Below are 21,482 nucleotides of genomic sequence, written 5' to 3'. Positions count from 1 at the left end.
ACCTGTCTCATGGGGGAGCTGCTACTATTATTTGACTAACGTGTGTGGGGTGGGGGTGGGGGGCTCTTTTTCTCCTATGGAGCTGAGGGAGCGTTGTGGGCCCACATTGAGCTGGTAACCCCAAGGTCATGACTCAAACCCAAGGGAGCAGGATGAGGCTGTCTGCTCTCCGAACGGTTTACAGCCTCCAAAGCCCACAGGGTTGCTCGATGCTGCCCCATAGCGTCGCCCTGAGTCAGGGTGAACTCGCTGACAGTGAGTTTGCTGGGAGTTTTCTCCCCTATGGTTGACATCATCCTACATGTAGGGGTTGCTTCCTTCTCAGTGAAACCAGAAACCCTGGCTCCTTACAAGAAGATGATAGGCTATACCGGAAGGATGATGGGGAACGTTTAATTGGGGGTGGCATGGGGCACCCTTACAGGGATAGGCAGCCTCATCTTTCCCTCAAGGATCGGTTGGTGGGTTTGAACTGCCAACCTGGCAATTAGTAACCAGTGCTTACCCTGCAACCCCACCAGACCTAGTTCTCACAAGAGTATGGATTCGGGCAATTTGAGCTAGTTAAAAACTACCAATTGTATAGAAAATTGGGACTACAGAAACCAAACTCACTGCCATCGAGCCGATTCTGGTTTGGGGCTGGTTAAGCTTACCAAAGCCCAATGATGCCCTTCTTTTTCTTTCTTTTCTTTTCTTTTCTTTAATTCTCTCTTATCTTCTGTGTCATTTCACCCTGCCTGTTCTCTCTTAAAAAAATAAAACTTAGAAGAAAGAGGTGACCAAATGCAAAAGTGTTCCTGTCATGGATTTGGTGTGACGTAACTTCTGCTTGGGTTCATTCTAATCCCTGTGTGACCAGCTCCCTGGCTCTTGCTCTTTACCGCTGGCGGAGCCCTGGGCGTATCCTCTGACCCACTCTCCGCTTCCCTCCCAGAAAGCGGCCGCTAACTCTTGAACTCCATTCTCCCGGACGGTTGTGCTTTGAACTTGTGTCCCAGTGACACGGCCTCCATTTCCTAATTGCAGCTGCAAAGAGGAAGGTCCGGCTCTCGTGAGGAAGGAGGGGAAGGTACTCCATGAGTTATTTGGAACACACATGAGATGCTGTGCGCAAAATGAATTCGGCAGGGAGTGTACCGAGCTGTTCACCATAGGTAACGCTGTCTCGCGAAGCCCCTTTATTTTCAGCGTCCTTGACTTTGAAACCAGCTGGGGCGAAGGCTCCCCACTCCAGGAACTGTCCAACGTCAGAAAAACAACAGCAAAAAACCCTGCCGTGCCCCTGTTCTCAAAGCCACTCGGCCTGTGTCCTCCGGGGGCTGGAGCTGTTTGCTCTCGTTGCTGTGCACGGAGAGGAAAGGGTCTCTGTGCTCATGCTTTGGCACCTTTGAGAGACCATGCACACAGCGACTCTCCAGAGAGTGCAGAGTGTGTTTGGAGCCGAGGGGGCCCGGGGAAAACCCTCCTTTCCTCACTGGTGGTCTCTTGATCTTCTAGATCTAAATGCAAGTCCCCAGAGAGCACCGCCCCAGATATTTCTCAAAGTCGGGGAGCCGCTGTGGATCCGATGCAGGGCTGTGCATGTGGACCATAGATTCGAACTCAAATGGGAACTCGGGAACAAGCCCCTGGCCGAGGTAAGGGCACCTGTTAGCATTCTGATTAGACAGGAACAGTGAAATGAGAGTCTAGGTTGAAACCATTACATTCAAACTCTGTTTCATTAAAATCTAGGGCAGCTTCTTTGAGATGAGTTCCTATTCTACAAACAGAACTATGATACGGCTTCTGTTTGCTTTTGTATCATCAGTGGGAAGAAACGACACTGGATCCTACACTTGTTCCTCTTCGGAGCATCCCAGTAAATCAACTTTGGTTACCATCGTAGGTAATGCAGGACGCTAACGCGCTCTTTATTCGCCGTTTCAGTTGCGGGGTTGTGGAGGAAGCGGGCTCTGCCGACGGTCCCGGGTTTGAACCGGATCAAGGCTGAAGTCTGTCTTGAAGTAGAAACTGGTACCCAGGGCTCGTCTGTAGCATCAGGGAGTCAAATGCTTTTCTTAGTACATCGTCTATATGTTGCCTTTCTAAGCATATAATACCCTCAAGGCACACTACCAAAGACACTCAAGGAACAAACAAATAAACCCCCACACTCACTGCTAACCGAGTCGATTCCAGCTCATAGCGGCCCTCTAGGGAAACATCTGAGGCCTAATAACACAGCGCACAATAAGAATACGACCAACCCCCAAAACCCCACTGTCTTCGAGTTGAGTTCAACTCATAGCCACTCTGTGGGACAGGGTTGTCAGAACTGCTCAGTGGGATTTCCTAGACGATAAATCTTGGCGGGAGCAGGCAACCTCAGATTTCTTTCTTTTTTTTTAATGTAACTTTCTGTTATGCATTAGGTGGAAGCGTCTGAGGTCATAGATGTACTTTCAACAAGTCATACATACTTGGATTCAGCTCGTCCATTCCAATCCCCTCAATGTGACATCACTCATCCCAGTTCCTCCCTGTGCTTCCTGCTCCTATGTCTCAATCCTTCCTAACCTTCTGGGTTTTTGGGTTTTTTTGAGCAAATGCTGCCCTTTTGATCTGAAATGGTTGATTGCTTTACCTCGGAGGTGAGTTCAGTTCTTGATCTGGAGGGTGACCAAGAGCCATTGTCTTGGGGGTCCTGCTGTCTCTGTCTGACCAGTGATCATCTGGTTTCTGATGATTTTGAGTTTTGTTTCACATTTTTTTCTTGTACTCTACCTAGGGCCTTCTAATGGGATCCTTTTCAGAGCAGTTGGTGTTGGTAGCTGGGCACCATCTAGTTCTTCTGGTTTCAGGGTTCTGGGAACTGATGTCTGCGTGGTCCATTAGTTCATTGAATGCCGGTTTTCACTTAACTTTCCTCTAGACAGAGAGAGAGATCAATAGTTGCACTTTAGATAGACAACCTCATCTTTCTCATGAGGAACAGGTGGTGGATTTGAACTGCTCACCTCATGGCTAACAGCAAAATGCACAATCCCCGGCACCACCAGGCTCTAATAGTAATGCGATCATCATAACAATAATTACCATATATATACTTGTGTTTAAGCTGAGTTTCTCAGCACATTTTTAATGCAGTTTTTTTTTGCTGATATCCGGATCGGCTTATACTCAAGTGTATACCGTACATAGGGTGCTACCCTGGAGAGAGAAAAGCTGTGTGCGTAGGTATTATATTAAAATGTTAAGAAGCAATTCTTGAAGGGAGACGTCGGGCAGTGTAAGATATGACAAAATAATAATAATGTATAAATTATCAAGGGTTCATGAGGGAGGGGGGAATAGGGAGGGATGGGGAAAATGAGGAGCTGATACCAAGGGCTCAAGTAGAAAGCAAGTTTTGAGAATGATGAGGGCAACAAATGTACAGATGTGCTTGACACAATGGATGGATAGGTGGACTGTGATAAGAGTTGTATGAGCCCCCAATAAAATGATTTTAAAAAAAAAGCAATTCTTAAAACAGTTTATGTAGGGGAAAAAAAGATTAAAAATTCAAGGTCACCCTCGTTTCACCAAGGTCTTAACACACCAGAAGGGCTGTTCTTGAAGTACCCTTATGCTAACATTAAGAATTGGATAATGTGGGAGAAGAGGATGGAGAGGTGGCCCCTGCGGATGATGGTGAGCCTGGTTTGGTCAGTGAGGATCCTGATGTCGGAGAGCTGGTGTTTGATTTTGATGTTGGAGGAGGCTGAGGCCTGGGGTGGGGGCGGGGCATTGTTCCTGGAGTCAGGTCCCTAAAGTAGGGCACCCAGGGAGGTGCTACAGAGCTGTTCTCCTTCTTCTTGTTATGACCATGTGGCAGCGGAGGGCCTCAGGAACCCTTCTGGGATCCTCTCTGTATTAGGAGGGGCTTACCCTTCTAACTGAGGAGCCCTGGTGGTGCCACGGTGACACATCGGGCTGCCTTCCACAAGGTGAGCAGTTCAAGGCACCACCAGCCACTGCACAGAAGAAAGACGGGCTTTCTACTCCGGTCAAAACTTACAGTCTCAGACACCCACCGGTGCCCTTTACCCTGCTAAAGGGTCGATACAATGGCAGCGAGCTTTCCTCTGTTTTGCCATCCCTGCTTCACTGAGATGGAAGACATTCGGTAACTCTTGGTTCAGACCTGCCTTGCAGCCTGAGGGTTTAAGTCCTCATCTTCTTCCTCCTGCACTCTCACCTGCTGGTCTAGTTCTGAACGTCTTCATTGCTTTGTTCCCCCACCGTGAGAGTCACATTATTTCCACTGCTATCTAACTGCGGCGGGCTGCCAATACCAACCACCCATTCCACCTGTCTTTCCCATTTGAGTGTTTCCCCTCATCCCGAGTCAGCAGTATTTTTTTTTTTACTTACTTATTTTTCCTAGGAGTATTTTCCAGGGCATTGTAGATGTTCTGATTCCTTGAGCTCATCACAACATCCCGGCGGCCTTGACTGCTGGTGAGCAGATCCACCGTACGGAATCCATTCGTTGACATAGTCTTGTAGTGCTATGGTGTGTGTGTGTGTGTGTGTGTGTTAAAGAGATGCTTTTTACATTGGGTTTATGAAGGTCATCTGAAGTGTTTGGTTGTCCAGGTGTATTGTCGAGCACAGGAGACTCTGAAAAGGAATTTCCTTGGACATTCAAATCATGTTCAAGAGCAGGCTCAAAATGATCCAAGACCTGATCTTCAAGCTACACCCCAAGCCTTTGCGTTTATGTGCCTTCTGACCAACAGGAAGGTGTGTGTTAATGATCCTACAGAGTGTCTTCACATGTAGGGAGTGACACACAAGCTGACGCTGACACCTGACACCCCCCGCTGTGTGGCCTTCCAGCAATGACGGTAGTCTACCCTTTCATCTCACTACCACGGCTGCAATCCTGACTCCCAGTCACCCCCTAGGGAGCCTTGGTGACATAGTGGGCTATGTATGGTGGGTTCACCACCAATCAGCAGTTCAAAACCCAGTCATGTTCGAGAGGAGAGGAGGCTTTCTACTCCTGTACAGATGTACAGTCTCGGAAACCCACAGGGGCAGTTCTACTCCGCCCTCCAGGGTGAGTTATGTTCACATTGCACATTTGTCTTCAAGGCCTGTGATAGCCGGAAAACCTGGGAAGCCCCTGTGTTGCTTGGTAATGGTTGTAGCTTTCGTTCAGGCAGAAGCTCTCCCGTGCCCGTTATCCACACAGGCCCTCTTTCTGATTGCTTTATTATGTCCACTCCATTCTCCATCGGGGCTCTTACCCTCTTGTCCGCGGCGTCACCCGCCCTTGCGTCGGATTTACACTTTGGAGGCCTGGTAGCGACCATAGATACGAGGGACGTTTAAGCTGGATGCAAAGTTGCACCCTCAGTGGAGCACGAATGGCCACACGGCCTGACGTAGGACAGTAGACAGCACTCTCCTTCCTTGAGCCGACCAACCGCTGAAGCCAGGCCAGGTTTTCCTGAGGGTCCCGGGGCCGGGCATGCACCCGGGTGTGTGTATGTGGGGGGGGGTGCTTCAGAAAGCTTGTGGAGAAATGGAATAAGATCACGAAAATTCCCAACCAACCTTTGAACACCCCTTGGTATTTAACTGGACATTTTGATACAATAAGTTTTATGGAGCCCCAACGATCTAGTGGGTTACAAGTTGGGCTGCCAACCACAAGGTCAGCAGTTCAAACCCACCAGCCTCTCAGAGGGGGGAAAATGAGGCTGTCTGCTCCTGTAAAGATTCCCAGCCTTGGAAACCCACAGGGACAGTTCTACCCTGCCCTCTAGGGTAACTGTGAGTCAAAATTGACACAGAGGCAGTGAGTTTGGGGGGCTTTTATCATCTTGGTTCTTAAATGCAAGCTATCCATAAGTTACTGATATACGAGCACTCTGATTTCAGCATAGCATAAGCATCAATGGACTTAAGGGAAAACTGAGTTGAATAAGCTACCTTTTCCCTTGCTTTTCAGTTAGACTCTGAGTGGTGCTGTGTGCCAGCCAGTGGATTCCGACTCACAGCAGCCCGAGAGGACAGAGTGGCACAGCCTTGGGGTTCTAGAGGCTTAGACTGTGCCCAAGTGAACGAATGCCAATACTTTTCACTTACTAGAGCATAACCCTGTTTGCATCTAGCTTTTATCCTATGAGCTATTTAAGGGACCTTGGTGACACAAAAGTTTAAATACTCAGCTTGCTAACCAAGAGGTCACATATTAGGCTCTTCACCACAAGGTCAGTGGTTTGAGACCACTGTTCATTCCAAGGGAGAAACACAAGACTTTCTACTCTTTTAAAGAGTTAGTCTCCAGGGCTTGGGGCAGTGGGGACAGAGGGAAGGGACAGGAAGGGAAGGGCAGAGGGTAGGTGGGAAAAGAAAATCAGAGAAGAAAGAACACACACAGGGAGCTCACTGGGACACTGTCACTGTTTGGTTGAGGTGGACTCTGCATACGTCTTTCTTTGCATGTGTCATAACCCACAAATGAAAGGGGGAAATGAGTGAAATTAAAAAGAGAAGGGTCACATCCTAAAAAGCCCTCCCACCAGACTCCTTAGCCATCAGACCTAAACCCTGGTGGAATTGGTTACAAAGGAGGAGAAGTAACATTGTAATGGACTTAAGTTCTTTTCTGACATAGGAGCTAGTTTCAAACAACGCCAAGAAGAGCTAGTCTCTGGGGCAGTTCTATGCTGGCCTGTAGGGTCACTATAGTTCAAACCCACTCGATGGCAGTAAATTTGTTGGTTTGCTTTGAAAGGAGTTTGCTCCTGTAAGGATCGCAGGCTAGGGAATGCTTGGGAATCACACAGGCAGGTCTGCATGTCCTGTGCAGCCACCATGAGTTGGAATGGCATCTAACAGCATGATGACCTGCAAACCTTACATTCAAACAAACAAACAAACAAAAAACACTGTAAATTTAAAATAAAAAAAAGTTGCAATCAAGTCAATTCTGACTGATAACAGCCCTGTAGCCCAGATTAGAACTACCCCATAGGGTTCCGAAGGCTGCACAGCTTTATAAAAGCCAACTGCCTCATGTTTCTCCTACAAGGTGACTGTGGGATTTGAACCACCAACCTTCCCATTAATAGACAGGTGATTCCCTGCTGCACCACCAGGGTTCCCAAGCATCTCAAGGAGAGGGACGATGCCTTCTATCCTAATACCCTGCATCGAGCCTGACACTTAGCAGGAGCGCGGTCGATACTTGTCTGTTTGTCTATGAGCCGGCCAGCAGCAGTGAGCAAGTGCTGAGAACAGGGCACACACACTTCTCCCTGCCACGGAGGGATTCCGGCTCACAGCGAGCCTGCAGGATAGAGCGGGACTGACTCCTGTGGGCTTCTGAGACTGTCCCTCTTCAGGGGAGTGGAAAGTGCCCTCGTTCTCTTGAGAACTGGCGGATGGGTTCCAGTGGCTGACCCTGTGGTTAGCTGCCCAGGTGTGGTCCACTGAGCCACCAGGGCTCCCTCATACACACTTAGGCAGACCAGAATGTGGGCGGGTGACCCAGGCTTTTAAAATGGCCACGTTTAAGTCATCTCAGTGCAGGCTACAGCCTTCAGCCCCGAAGAAAATGCTAAGTGAAGTACTGGTCATTTTGAGCCGGGTTGCCGTGCCCCACACGGACGCCACAAGGCCATTGCCGGTCAATTTGCTCATCACCTCCTACCTGAGTGTGCCTGTGTTGCTCTGCTCACCAAGACAGGCCCTCAAACTGAGAGCGAGGGGATCAGTAGTCCCTGGGTGTGAATAGTTGCCCTGCGGTGGGGGAGACTTTGTAAATAGAACAAAAGGCTGTTTATCATGTCCCTGGGAAGAGAGTTACTGATTTACATGCAAAGTTTAGAGCCAGCCTGGCTTCAGGCTGGAGCTAGAGCTCCTGGGCTTCATTGGTGCTGTGTGCGCACTTCAAGGCTGGTGTTAGAAAGTGAGGCTGTCTGCTCCGTAAAGATTTAAACCCACTGGCAGTTCTCTTCTGCCCTGGAGGATTGCTACGCGCAAGGGGACCTCAGGCCAGTGGGCTCCGTTTGGGTTGTAACTCACACCAAGCCCATCTGAGTTTTCTTCGGTCAAACTGGTGAATTTCTCACATGCAGTCAAGGTGGTGAACGGGACAATCTACGTCAGGGGTAGCCTGCTGGGGAAGGAAAAGTCAGAGCGTTCCCAGGGCACAGAGAGCAGTCCAGCAGGGGTGAAGGGCTCACACACCTTACCAAACTCAGGAGACCCTGTTGAGGTCCCACCCGCCAGATTCATTCATGTCACTGCGTCTTTTCAAAGGAACCCATGATCGCCTTTGTAACTGTCTGTTTGCCTGCTTTTTATTTTTTAAATTTTAACAGACAAGGGGTTTATAAATGGCTCCCAGTCAACTGAAGATCACGAAATTGACCCGTACAAGAGGTTTTGTTTTTCTGTGAGGTTCCAAGCATACCCACGGGCCCGCTGTACCTGGAGCTTTTCGAAGGAATCCTTCCCCTGTGAGCAGAGAGCCCTGGAGGACGGCTACAGGTGAGAGAGCAGTCCGCTCTGGGCCCGCTCCCATGTTCAGCACCCCTCCCTTCCCCAGCGCCACTCGGGGAGCAGTTTGGTGTTCATGGGAATACGGTCATTTCTAAGGAGCACGCAGGTTGAGGCGAGGAGGCCCGGTTCAAGCACTCAACCGCTAACCAAAAGTTGGGCTGTTCAAGTCCACCTGCTGCTCCATCAGAGGAAGAAGAGGCTGCCTGCCCCAGCAGAGACCCACACCCTCGTAACCCCTAGGGAGCAGGTCTTCCTGCTCCGTCCTGCAGGGTCGCCATAAGCCCTGGAGGGGCCGTGGTAAAGCACCTGGCTGCTGCCCCCAAATCGGACAGTTCAAATTGACCAGCTGCTGCACCACCGGACACAGGTGGGGCGGGCTGCGCCCTCTTCATGGTCGGCCGCGGAAACCCTGTGGGGCAGTTCTACTCTGTCCCGCGGGGTTGCTACAGACGGACGAATGGACGCCATGAAGGTGGCTGGTTGTGTTTAGGGGTGGTGGTAGTGTCTAGACAGACTTAAAGGGACTTGAGCACAGAATGCAGTGGTGAAGGCACGCACTGCCGCCTTAGAACCAATTCCAGCAGGTCCCCGCCCCCCCCCACTGCCCCTGGCAGACCCCCTCTCCCCCTGTGCATCCGCACCATCATCGCCCTGCGAGCCCCTTGTGCAGCTTCTGCCGCAGGAGGAGGGAAAGAAGTCAGAGAAGTGGGTGCCTTTCTGGGAGCATACCCCTTCAGGTAGGGGATACCGGGTGCACAGCGGGCTAAAGTGCTCAGCGCCCACCAACCCGCCTGCATTAGAAACCGGGAAAGCTGGGGCTGGTCTGCCTCCTGAGAAGAGTGCTACCACTTCTGACCACTCTGAAAGGACCCCGTTAGAAAGTTCTGGATCGAGCGGGAGAGAAATGGGGAACGAAACTCAAGAGCATAAAGACATGGCCAGGCTTACTGGTCATCTAGAGATAACGGGGAACCTGCAAGACTATGACCCTTGGTCAGCCTTCAAGACCGGAACTGAGCTCTGGCCTGGAGTTCAGCTTGCAGTCAAGCAATAGAAAGGTCTAGAACAGCAGTTCTCAACCTGTGGGTCTCGAACCCTTTGGGGGTCAAAGGACCCTTTCACAGGGGTTGCCTGATTCATAACAGTAGCAAAATGACAGTTCTGAAATAGCAACGAAAATAATTTTATGGGTGGGGGATCACCACATGAGGAACAGCATTAAAGGGCCACGGCGTGAGGAAGGTTGAGAACCACTGGTCTAGCAGGTGAGCAGTAACACCCAACATGCTAGATAGAGTCGTCTTGTCTTTGGAGGACAGCAGGGTGGCATTCCCAAGGGATGAAGCTCCATCGGCACGAAGGCATGTCATGCACACAGGAGCAAGTGGCAATGGTGTGTTATGTGTGGAGTTGCCAAAGGGAAGGTCCAAAGTTTGGACCTTCACAAGGTAAATAAGAGGTTTTCTTCTCCAGTAAACACACAGGGGCAAGTTTATCCTGCCTTTGGGGTCACCATGAGTCAGAATGGACTCGGTGGCCATGAGTCTGTTTGAGTATTTACGGGATGATAGCCAATTCCATGAAGGGAAATGCAAATGGAAGACCCATATGCTCTGTAAACTTCCCTTTGGATCACAACAAAAAGTTAATAGATAGATAAACCATCGGTTCTCAACTTGTGCCCAGGAGCCAACTGTCGAAGGAGCACTGGGCACGCATGACTAGAGGCCCTCAGAGGCAGTTCCACGTGCTGCGCTGCAGCAGTGAGTGAGACTCTAGGTCTAGATCTGCACTGATCCACAGGGAAGTCACCAGCGGTCCTTGGGCCCTGGCATGGTATTCAAACGGAGATTCACTCAAGGATAAAATACACACTGGCTTTTAAGGCCGTGTATGTGTAAAACAGAGCATTCATAATTTTATATTGATTCCACATCCAAAAAATAGCTTTGCTAAATATGATTCTGACCTGTTTGTTTTTAGCTCTCTTCGCTGGACTAGCAAGACATTTAGAAATGACAGCTTGCCGCCCACAATGGTGTTTCATGTATATGGGTCAGTTAATAGCAACCCCCCAGGAAAAGATGGGTGATCTTCATCATCAAAATAAACAAATTTTACTTTTTTTTAAAAACACCTCCCTGCCATGGAGTCGATGCTGACTTATAGAGACCCTGCAGGACAGGGTGGAACTTCCCTGGTGACTTTTTGAGCTGTAACTCTTTATGGGGGTAGAAGACCTCATATTTCCTGATGGTTTTGAACTGCTGACCTTGCGGTTAACAGTAAATGCATAATCACTATACCACCAGGGCTCCAAATACTGAGCCAAAATGAGCATCAAGAAATTGGAGCGCACACACGCTAGTCTTCCACGTCTCTCCGAGTTTCCTCCTAGACTGGCTGTGGTGGGAGATGGCAGTCAGAATTTAGAACAGAGCTCACTTCAACTTTTTATCACAAAGTGTCCCAACCTCACAAACACACTCAGGGGGCAGACCCAGGGGAGCCCTCAGGCCCGCCCCGTGGAGGCTCGCAAGTGCCCTGGCTTTGGAGCATAGTGGGCAGTGTTGTGCACTCATGCTGGGGCTGGCGGTCACTGTGAAGGCCATATTGCCGGTGTTTTGCCATGTTGTTGTTGTTCTGTGACTGACAAGCCTACGGCAGTGCCGGGAGAAGCAGAGAGCCCGAGAGAGCCCTGGTGTATGTGACCGCGGTGTGCGCCCGCTCTGCGCAGCTTCCGCCTTCCCAAGTTCAGTTCTCCAATTCACTTCCTCAATCGTGAGAGGGGCGATGCGACCACCTTTGTGGGTTGATGCTGTTCTGGCTCCTGCGGGGCTGCCCTCCCGTGATCTTGGAAACGTAATTTGAACCCGTGTTCCAAGCACCTTTCACACACCCACTCATGGCCACCCCTGTGCGTGAGAGCTGGGCTGCCCTCCGTGGGGCTCCCGGTGGCCGGGTTGTCACTTGTGGGTTTGCAGTTTCTTACCTCACTGAGGGACACACCGTTGTCATCATGAGTCTGCGAAGACTCCCAAGTAAGCCAAGTAAACTCGAAAACCACGCTCACTGCCAGTAAGGCCTTTCCAAATCAGAGTGACCCCCAGGACAGGGTAGGACGGCCCCTGTGGGTTTCCAAGACTGATTCTTTACAAGAGTAGAGCCTCGTCTTTCTCATGAGGAGCAGCAAGTGGTGTTGAACTGCCCACCTTGTGCTTAGCAGTCCTATACCTAGTCAACCGTGCTATCAGAGCTTAGATAGATAGATAGATAGATAGATAGATAGATAGATAGATAGATAGATAGATAGAAAGCCAAGCTCGCTGCTGTTGAGCTGATGCTGAGTCATGGCTACCCTGTAGGACAGGGTAGAACTGTCCCTGTGGGTTTCCCAGACTGGGACGCTTTACTCCCAAACCCAAACTCACAGCCACTGAGGTGAAGCCAATGCATAGGGACCCTATAAGACAAGGCAGCACTGGCCCTGTGGGTTTCTGAGACGGACACTCGCTCCAGGAGTAGAAAGTCTTCTCTGTTCTCTCAAGGAGAAGCTGGTAGTTTTGGACTGCTGACCTGTAGGTTAGCAGCACCAGCAGGCTCCTTCCTGAAGGCAGGGAACCGAGTCTAACCATATGTACTCCCCTCCCTGGGGTGATCATTTGGCCCCTCCCACCGTCCTCCCCCTACAAGCTTTCCCTCACTTCCATTCCCCCAACCACATCTGTCTGGTGTGCAGAAGCAGGTCAAAGTTAAGAAATTCCCCCTGAAGGGGAGGAAGAAACCATGGGGAAGGGAGACAGCAATCAGTGTAAGATAGGAAATTAATAACAATTTATAATTTAGCAAGGGACACAAGGGTGAGCGGGGTGCAAAAAGGAGGAGCTGATCCCAAGGGCTCAAATGAAAGTCAATGCTTAGAAAATAATGATGGCAACATATGTACAAATGCGCTTGATACAATGGAGCGTGGATTGTTATGAGAGTTATAGGAACCCCCAATAAAATGATCTTAAAAAAAGAAAGAAAGAAAGAAACATGGACGAAGGCGGAGGGGGACAGCGTTCTAGAAGAAAGAGCAGAGAAAGGGGGGTTGGGGGGGAGTCCAGAGCGAGTTATTAAGAACTTTGATAAGGAGTTTAAGTTGTTGAATTAAAAAATAGTGACCTGACATGTAATTCCCCACCTAATTTACAATAAAAATTATTTTAATACCCGTGCCCCCCCCCCAAAAAAAGAAAGAAATTCCTCCTCCTCCTTCCTTCAGCAAATGAGAACAAAATATTGTGGGGGCAGCGGCTCTGCATCCAAGTGCATGAGATGGTGGTTCAGAGACGGGCCCCTCCCCTCTCATGATGGCGTGGTTCATGTTAGACCCCGGCCAGGCGACCTCCCCTCACAGGGCCCTGGGGGGGGGGGGGACAGTGTAGAGCTGCCCATGGGCGTGTCCAGGCTGTCAGCTCTACAGAACCAATCAGAGGACTTTCTCCCTCTGAGCCACAGGGGGGGGGCTACCACTGCCAGCCTTTCGGTTAGCAGCCAATTGCCTAATGGTTGCACCACCCGGCACCTCGCTGGGCACTGAGCATTCCCTTTCAGACCTGAGGCCACTGGACGTCCTGGGTCCCTAGCCTCTCCCGCCCCCGCCGCAGTCACTCGTAGTGGTGGGTTCGACTCGGGGATCAAGCTCCAACCCAGCCCCTGCGGGTCCTTTTCCCTGGTGCCTCTTGGATTTGCTCCTTCCTCTCCTCCCCCATTGTCCCCGACCTTAGATAAAACTCAGAAACCTAACTCACTGCCGTCGAGTGGATGACGACTCATAGCGACCCTCCTGGACAGGGTAGCACTGCCCCTGTGGGTATCCCAGACTGCAACTCTTTACAGGAGTCGAAAGCCTCAACTTTTGCCCTTGGAGCGGCTGGTGGTTTTGAACTGCTGGCAATGCAGTTAGCAGCCCATGCAGAACCACTACGCCACCCACGCTACAGAACATTCTCATATTTGTGTGCTCTGAATCTCCTGAGGTGAACGTTGAAATGTCTTAGGTCTTTTCGTCATAGAACTCAAAGGGACCTTGGAGGTGCAAATGGTTGGCTTGGCAGCTAACTGGAAGGGGGGTGGTCTGAACCCACCCAGAGGCCCTGTGGGTGGGGGTGGGGGACAGCCAGCCATCTGTGTTTAAAGGACATAGGCCCAATGTGGTGGCTCTAGTCAATCCCTTGGGGTTGATAGGAGCCCAAACAGATCCAGCAGCATCTCACAGCGCTGTAGTACATATCCCCCCAAACCCAAACCAAATCCACTGCCTAGAATCGGTACCTCCTTGTTCCTTGAGCTTCAGAGAGTGGGTTTGTGTCTCAGGGAAGACCCTTTAATGCACCCTGTCTGGTTTCAGCAGCTCCTGCAAGCAGATGGCTATCTAAGCTTGTCTTTCTTTCTTTCTCCTTTCTTTCTCCCAAACAGCATATCTAAGTTTTGCAGCCACAGGCACCAGGCAGGAGAATATATCTTCCATGCTGAAAATGATGACGCGCACTTCACCAAAAGGTTCACGCTGCACATACGAAGTAAGTGTAAATGAGCAGACACTGTCTTTCCTGATTGGTATCTTCTGAATCCTTGATGAGCCGCAACTGGAAAGGGCTCCGGGCTGGCTTAGGGGGAAAATGCTACGTGAACCTTTGGCAAATGCTTCCTCCATGTGTTGAGTTTTACTCTCCTAGCCACTGGCGCGGGGTGCTTCGTCTCTCTGTTTTTGTCCTCTCAGAATGTGCTTTCGTGTTGGGACTCTCGTGACCTTTAGCCCTTTGAAAGGTCAGGCTAGGGAAAGGCCCAATGTCACATGGCCACCACTTGAGTGTTTTCGTCACCGTGTTTTTGTTCTATAAATAGAAGAGCGTTTCTTTTGTTGGGTCTGTGTGCAGGTAGCTTCTTCTTGGGCTGAGAGTTGTGTTGGGGTGTGCAGGTAACTCGGAGAGCCACACCTCCAGCCAGGACCGCCTGGCAGTGGGAAGGTGGGGTTCCCAGCGAGGACTGCCTGTAATGATCTCATCGCCCAAGGGAAGAAGGAGAGAGCCAGACTAGACGGTGAGATGTCATCTCGCTTACTTTGGAGGTGCTATCAGGAGGGACCCCGGAGAAGGCCATGGCGCTTGGTCAAGGAGAGGGTCATCAAAACGAGCGAGGCCAGCAACAGAAGAATGATGATCCAGAGACAGACCACACCGAACCAGCACCCTGTGACCTTGTCAGTATTCACCAGCAACTCTCTAATCCAGCTGTCAGGGGCACAGCTCCCCTGGCGGAAGGGGCTACTGCTACCAGAAGTCCATGTGGAAACCATTTCCCAAGAGAACCGGACTACAATGGGCTCATTTTTTAAGACGTGTTTGGCGGTTGGGTTGTTGTTAGGTACCGTCCATCGGTTCAGGACGAAGCACTGCACAGTCTTGTATCATCCTCAGTCATTGCCGTGTTTGAATCCGCGCTTGTTGCGACCAGCATGCTAGTCCACCTCGCTGAGGGGCTTCCTCCTAGCCCAGACCCTCTCCCTAACCAAGTATCTAGGCGCTGCTGTGATTGAAGTAATACAAGTAGTTGGCTGACGCAAACAGATATTTACTTTCTTATGGTTTAGGGGATGTGTTAGTCTGGGTAGACTAGAGAAGCAAATTCATGGACACTCATATGTGTATAAGAAAGAGCTTTATACAAGGCCTTGAGGACGATGACCCCAATTAGAGCAGCCAGTCCACAGAGAAGACCACATGGCCAGCCCCACTATGAGACATGACGCCCCTCACTGACCCATAGCTCTACAAAGGAAAACACCGGAGACACAGTGGAATTGCACCCGATCTGATCCCACCACACCGAGGCAAAACACTAAGGGGGTGCAACAGAACAGCAAGCGAATGAAGGTCCCCAGGGAATGCTGAAGGTGGACTTTGGGGCCAGGGCATGGTGCCCAACAGACTCGACTGGAAAACACTCCTAAAGGCCAACAAACGATCCTGGAACTAACTACAAGCTTTTCTTTCTTGTTGAGTTTTGTTGTTTTTTTTGTCGTTGTTTTGTTGTATGTTGTTGCTTGGTTTTGCTCTGTCTTGTTTTTGTGCATGTTATTATCTCCGCGGGTCTGTCTAAATAAGATAGGCTGGATGAACAATCTGGAGGAGAAAACAAGGGGACCGGCAGTTCTGGGGGGACATGGGAGATGGGGAGGTGGGAGGAAAGGCAGTGGTGTTAACAAACCCAGGGACAAGGGAACAACAAGTGATCCAAATCGCTGCTGAGGTGGGTGTGGGAGGCCTGGTAGGGCATGATCAAGGGTAATGTAACAAAGAGGAATTGCTGAAACCCTGGTGGAAACTGAGCATGATAGTGGGACAGGAGGAAAGTCCAGGGAAATAGAGGAAAGAGCTGGGAGGCAAAGGGCATTTATAGAGGTCTAGATAAAAACGTGTATATGTGCAAATATACTTTATATGAGGATGGGGAAATAGATCTATGTACATATATTTATAGGTTTAGTATTAAGGTAGCAGAAGGACATTGGGCCTCCACTCAAGTACTCCCTCAATGCAAGAATACTTTCTTCTAGTAAATTGGCATTCTATGATGCTCACCTTCCCTACACAACTGCTGAAGACAAAGTGGGTGCATAAGCAAATGTGGTGAAGAAAGCGGATGGTGCCCAGCTATCAAAAGATATAGCGTCTGGGATCTTAAAGGCTTGAAGGTAAACAAGCAGCCATCTAGTTCAGAAGCAACAAAGCCCACATGGAAGAAGCCCACCAGCCTGTGTGATCACGAGGTGTTGAAGGGATCAGGTATCAGGCATCATCAGAACAAAAAATCTTACCATAGTGAATGAGCGGGGGGTGTGGGGTGTGGAGTGGAGACCCAAAGCCCATGTGTAGGCTACTAGAGATCCCCTTGCAGAGGGGTCTCGGTAAGGAGACAAGCCAGACAGGGTGCGATGTAGCAATGATGAAAAATACAACTTTCCTCTAGTTCCTAAATGCTTCCTCCCCCCCCTCCCCTACACACACACACACACACTATCATGATCCCAATTCTACTTTGCAAGTCTGGCTAGAATAGAGGATGGACACTGGTACAGATAGGAACCAGAAACACAGGGAATCCAGGGCAGATGATCCCTTCAGGACCAGTGGTGTGAGTGGCGATACTGGGAGAGTGGGTTGGAAAGGGGGAACTGATTACAAGGATCTACATGTGACCTCCTCCCTGGGGGATGGACAACAGAAACGTGGGTGAAGGGAGATGTTGGACAGGGCAAGATATGACAAAATAATAATTTATACATTATCAAGGGTTCATGAGGGAGGGGAAAAAATGAGGACCTGATGCCAGGGGCTTAAGTGGAGAGCAAATGTTGAGTATGATGTGGCCAATGAATGTACAAATGTGCTTTACACAATTGATGTATGGATGGATTGTGATAAGAGTTGTATGAGCTCCTAATAAAACAATTAAAAAAAGAAAAAGAAAAAAGAGCTTTATATATATAAGCAATTGAACATTGAGAAAACATCCCAGCCCCGTCCAGATCAAGTCCGTAAGTCTGATATTAGCCCTTATGTCTGATACCAGACTATACATTCATCTTCAGACTCACCCAACACATGCAATGATGCTGAATGCAGGAAGATCACAGGCCAGTGGGTGGAAAGTCTTGTGTATCCAGTGGCGATAGAAACATCTCTGAGCTGGCGTGAGTCTCCACATGGCTCCTCCAGCTCCAGGGCTCTGGCTGCATCCGCATTGCTCCATCCTGCTGGTCGTCAGTTATATCTCACAGAGGGAGAGCATATCTGGCCTCCTGTGAGCCATCTCCGTGGCACCTCCAGATGAGGTCAAGCTGTGACCCGATTGACAGGCCTGCTCTTCTGGCAGTCTGCGGGACAGTGAATACGCTTCCCCCGCACTGTGATTCAAAGGCCTCTGTTCTTCTCCTGTCTCCCGTGTTCACTGAAATACCATGGCTTGGGTCAGACGCACCTTCACCTTTGCTCTTCAGCACGTCAAAGAGGTCTTGGACAGCAAGTCTGCAATATGTCATTTGATTTCCCACCCGCTGCTTCCATGAGCATTGACAGTGGGGCCAAGCCAAACGAAGTCCTTGCCAGCTGCGATCTTTCCTGTTTGTTTTTCCCATGCAGGTGGGACCAAACACAGTTCATCCTTTTGTGTCTACCTGGTTTCGCTCTGTGCTGTGTTTTCAAGGTCCCCCCGCCCACACCAGCCTGGTGGCCTTGAATATCCGGGTGTCATTTCTCATCCTCACATGAGTTTGTTTGCCTTGTGCTTCTCCGCAGGGAAACCTCAAGTGCAGGCCAAGGCCTCGTTGAGTCAGGCTTCCTGCTCCTCCGACGGATACCCACTCCCGTCCTGGACCTGGAAGAAGTGCACCACACAGTCCTCCAAGTAACCGGGACCTTGGCCGCTCTTGTCATGAAGGGAAGGGCGGGAAATTCACACACTCCCTGGCGTTGTGGCTCTGTCTCCTTATCTCAGTCCAAGCAGACAGGATGCAACCTTTACAATGAGCCATCGCTCATTCTCAAGGGTGTCTGCTCATGTAGGAGTGGTGGAGCAGCGAATTCAGCACTTTGGGGGGGTGGGTTAACCAGAGGCTTAGTGGTTCATGCCCACCAGCCACTCCTTAGGAGAATGACAAGTCTCTCTGGCCCATGTAGATAGCGGCCTTGGAGAGCCGAAAGAGAGGCTCTGCTCTGTCCCGTGGGGTTTGCTAGGAGTAGGACCCAATTCCCTGGCTTTTGTGTCTCGATGAAGCTCTTCATCGCGTTTGCTCTGGGAACCTGGGTTTCCACTCTTGACACCAACCCACCTCGCTAACGTCTCTGTCGGCCATGCCTTTCCAGCTGCACAGAAAACATCACGGAGGGAGTTTGGAGTAAGAAGTTTCACAGGAGAGTGTTTGGACAGTGGGCGTCCAGCAGCACCCTCAACATCAGCGAGGCGGTGATGGGCTTCCTGGTGAAGTGCTGTGCCTACAACTCCATGGGTTCGTCCTGTGAGAGCATCCTCCTGAAGCAGTCAGGTAGACCCCTGCAGCCACTGCGCTCCTGCCAGCACCATCGGGATCCCCTCCCCCACACACACACTGAGCAGTTAGGCTCTGTTGTGGCTTACACTGGGGGATCGCCCAAGAGAATGGCAGGTTAGTGTGGGGCACAAAGAAGACCTTGGAGAATCCAGGACAGATAAAGCCCCTCAGGACCAATAATGAGAGTAGTGATAGCAGGAGAGGAAGGGGAAGGTGGAGGAGAAAGGAGAAACCAATCACAATGATCGACATATAACCCCCTCCCTGGCATATAACAGACATATAACCAAAAAGTGGGTGAAGGGAGACATTGGACAGTGTAAGACATGGAAAAAATAATAATTTATAAATTTTCAGGGGAGGTGGAGGGAGGGTGGGGGAGGGAGGGGGAAAATGAGGAGCTGATACCAAGGACTCAAACAGACAGAAAACATTTTGAGAATGATGATGGCAACAAATGTACAATTGCGCTGGACACAACAGATATATGTATGGATTGTGATAAGAGTTATATGAGCCCCCAATAAAATGATTTTTTTAAAAAGGCCTTGGAGCCAACCAAGAGTCAACCCCACTGATGGGGACTGTTTATAGTTCAGAGGGAAGCTCCCTTGAGTTCATATCGCCGTGGGTTGAGGTCATGTGGGCAGAATTACAAACGCCCAGCATCACTAACTCAAAGACTAAATCCTAGAGAAACAGAACAAAGGATTTGGATCTCCAACATTGCCCTTATTTCCCATGAGCCCATTGTCCTATTAAAAAAATGCTTTAAGAGCTGTCTTGAAAGATTTGGAAGCTTAGCTGCCTACACTCATCGTTTAGAATCACCATCCTTCCAAAGCTGACCTCTCCACGTCCGCCTGTCTTCTCAGGAGGAACCCATCTTCTCTTTCACGTGGTTTGTGTCTGTGAGTCTCCATGAGGAGTCCCGGTAGTGTAGTGGTTATGTGTGGGGCTCCTAACTGCAAGCTGAGCAGCTTGAACCACCAGCTGCTCCGAGGGAGAAAGATGGGGTTTTCTACTCCTGTAAAGAGTTACAATCTTACAGGGGCAAGACTACCCTGCCCTACAGGGTCACTGTGAGTCGGAATCAACTCAACAGCAGTGGGTAGTGTCTGAGTATCAATAGCCGTAATTCTTAGAACCATATGCAGATGGTGTAAGATATGAAAAATAATAACAATGTATAAATTATCAAGGGTTCGCGAGGGAGGGAGGATGGTGAAGGGAGAAGGAATAAAGAGGAGCTGATACCAGGGGCTCAAGTAGAAAGAAAATGTTTTGGAAATGATGAGAGCAACAAATGTGCTTGATACAATGGATATATGGATTGTTATAAGAACTGTAAGAGTCCCCCAAAATGACTTATTAAAAAATTTTAAATAATACCTTTTCAAAGAATTGAAATGACATTTTAGCAGATTTTAGCACAGCCCCCACCCCCCAGCCACCAGCAGGCACTCATCTTTGTCTTGCCTTTTCCAGAAGGTCATGTAATTGGTGTTGAACGGCATTTAGCTTCTCCAGGCGCCCTTCTCCTAGCAATAGGCACTTAAGCTTTCTAAAGGATTTTCTTTTTCGTGTGTTTAGAAACACTGAAAATCTTCTAGAGAGGGGATAGGTTTTCAACGGGACCTTGATGCGAACATTCCGGGACTTTCCACGGGGCATCACGCGTCCTGCGGAGGCTGGAATGATGGTTCCCGAAAGCCGTCCTGCGCTGTGTGATCTCAAGGGAATCCTCACTCCCTCTTGTTGCAGGACCCTTCCTTTTCGTGTCGGACATCTCCTTCTACGTCACCGTCGGGCTCTGCGTGCCCTTCATTGTCCTCTTAACCGTGCTGCTCTACCACAAGTACAAAAAGGTAACCGCTCAGGACAGAGCCGCGCGGCGCGCCGGTGGGCGGACAGAGTCCCTGCTCCTCACGGCCCATCGTTCCCCCTGCAGCAGTTTCGCTACGAGAGCCAGTTGCAGATGGTCCAGGTGACGGGCACCTTGGACAACGAGTACTTCTACATCGACTTCCGAGAATTCGAGTACGACCTCAAATGGGAGTTCCCCAGGGAAAATTTAGAGTTAGGTAAGAGCAGAATGGCACAGAAGTCCCTAGGAGCCCCTCCCCAGAGTTGGCTGGGAAGCCTTTTCAAAGGCTCTCATGCTTCTCTCTCTCTCTCTCTCTCTCTCTCTCTCTCTCTCTCTCTCTCTCTCTCTCTTTCTTTCTTTTCTCCTTCTCCATCCTCTTCCTCTTCCTCCTCCTCTTCTTTTCATCTTGCAGGGAAGGTGCTGGGATCGGGTGCTTTTGGGAAAGTGATGAACGCAACAGCCTATGGGATTAGTAAGACGGGAGTCTCCATCCAGGTCGCTGTCAAAATGCTGAAAGGTACAGTAAGGGAGGACGGTGCCCACCCTGACGCCCACTTTCCCACCCACTGCTCCTGCCCACGGTCCGTCGCTTCAAAAGCCGCACACGCGCGTGGAGGCCCTGGTGACTCCACCTCTGGTCATCCAGCAGGCAGGTGAACAGCCCTGCGATCCTGCGGAGTGCCTTCTTCCAGATGTGGAAAGCGGATTGTTCCACATACAGCTGCGCTGAAATGTAGCACCTTATCGTTTGATCTCCCCGTGCATCCCTCGTAAACCTGTTCTAGTTTCTCATATTTTCAGCTTTCTTTCTGAGTGAAGTTTTTATTGTTATTATTGGTTGAAGTTTTTCATCGGCTTTACTTTGTTATTGTTGGTTTTATTTGGTTTTGTTTCCAGTGTGGCCTTTTCCTGCATATGACCTCCCGGACAGGTGCGTCCGTAGAGATAGGAGCGGGGCTCGTGGGTGCT

The 21,482-nt window shown here is 50.0% G+C and overlaps 1 protein-coding gene across 1 annotated transcript in view; it reads left to right on the top strand.

Annotated features, from left to right (window-relative positions):
- The window catches only part of FLT3 (fms related receptor tyrosine kinase 3), a 66,399-nt gene that overhangs the window by 24,104 nt on the left and 20,813 nt on the right, over positions 1 to 21,482 (top strand). Inside the window, exons 6-15 of the mRNA XM_075563558.1 lie at positions 1,030 to 1,157; positions 1,501 to 1,640; positions 1,738 to 1,891; positions 8,370 to 8,538; positions 14,014 to 14,117; positions 17,895 to 18,003; positions 18,462 to 18,640; positions 20,411 to 20,514; positions 20,598 to 20,730; positions 20,926 to 21,030. Of these exons, the coding sequence (XP_075419673.1) occupies positions 1,030 to 1,157; positions 1,501 to 1,640; positions 1,738 to 1,891; positions 8,370 to 8,538; positions 14,014 to 14,117; positions 17,895 to 18,003; positions 18,462 to 18,640; positions 20,411 to 20,514; positions 20,598 to 20,730; positions 20,926 to 21,030 (1,325 nt within the window). The remainder of the gene's footprint in view (positions 1 to 1,029; positions 1,158 to 1,500; positions 1,641 to 1,737; positions 1,892 to 8,369; positions 8,539 to 14,013; positions 14,118 to 17,894; positions 18,004 to 18,461; positions 18,641 to 20,410; positions 20,515 to 20,597; positions 20,731 to 20,925; positions 21,031 to 21,482) is intronic.

Source organism: Tenrec ecaudatus, chromosome 11 (assembly GCF_050624435.1).
Source record: "Tenrec ecaudatus isolate mTenEca1 chromosome 11, mTenEca1.hap1, whole genome shotgun sequence".
In the NCBI taxonomy this organism is placed as follows: Eukaryota; Metazoa; Chordata; class Mammalia; order Afrosoricida; family Tenrecidae; genus Tenrec; species Tenrec ecaudatus.
This window is presented reverse-complemented; position numbering and strand designations above follow the sequence as displayed.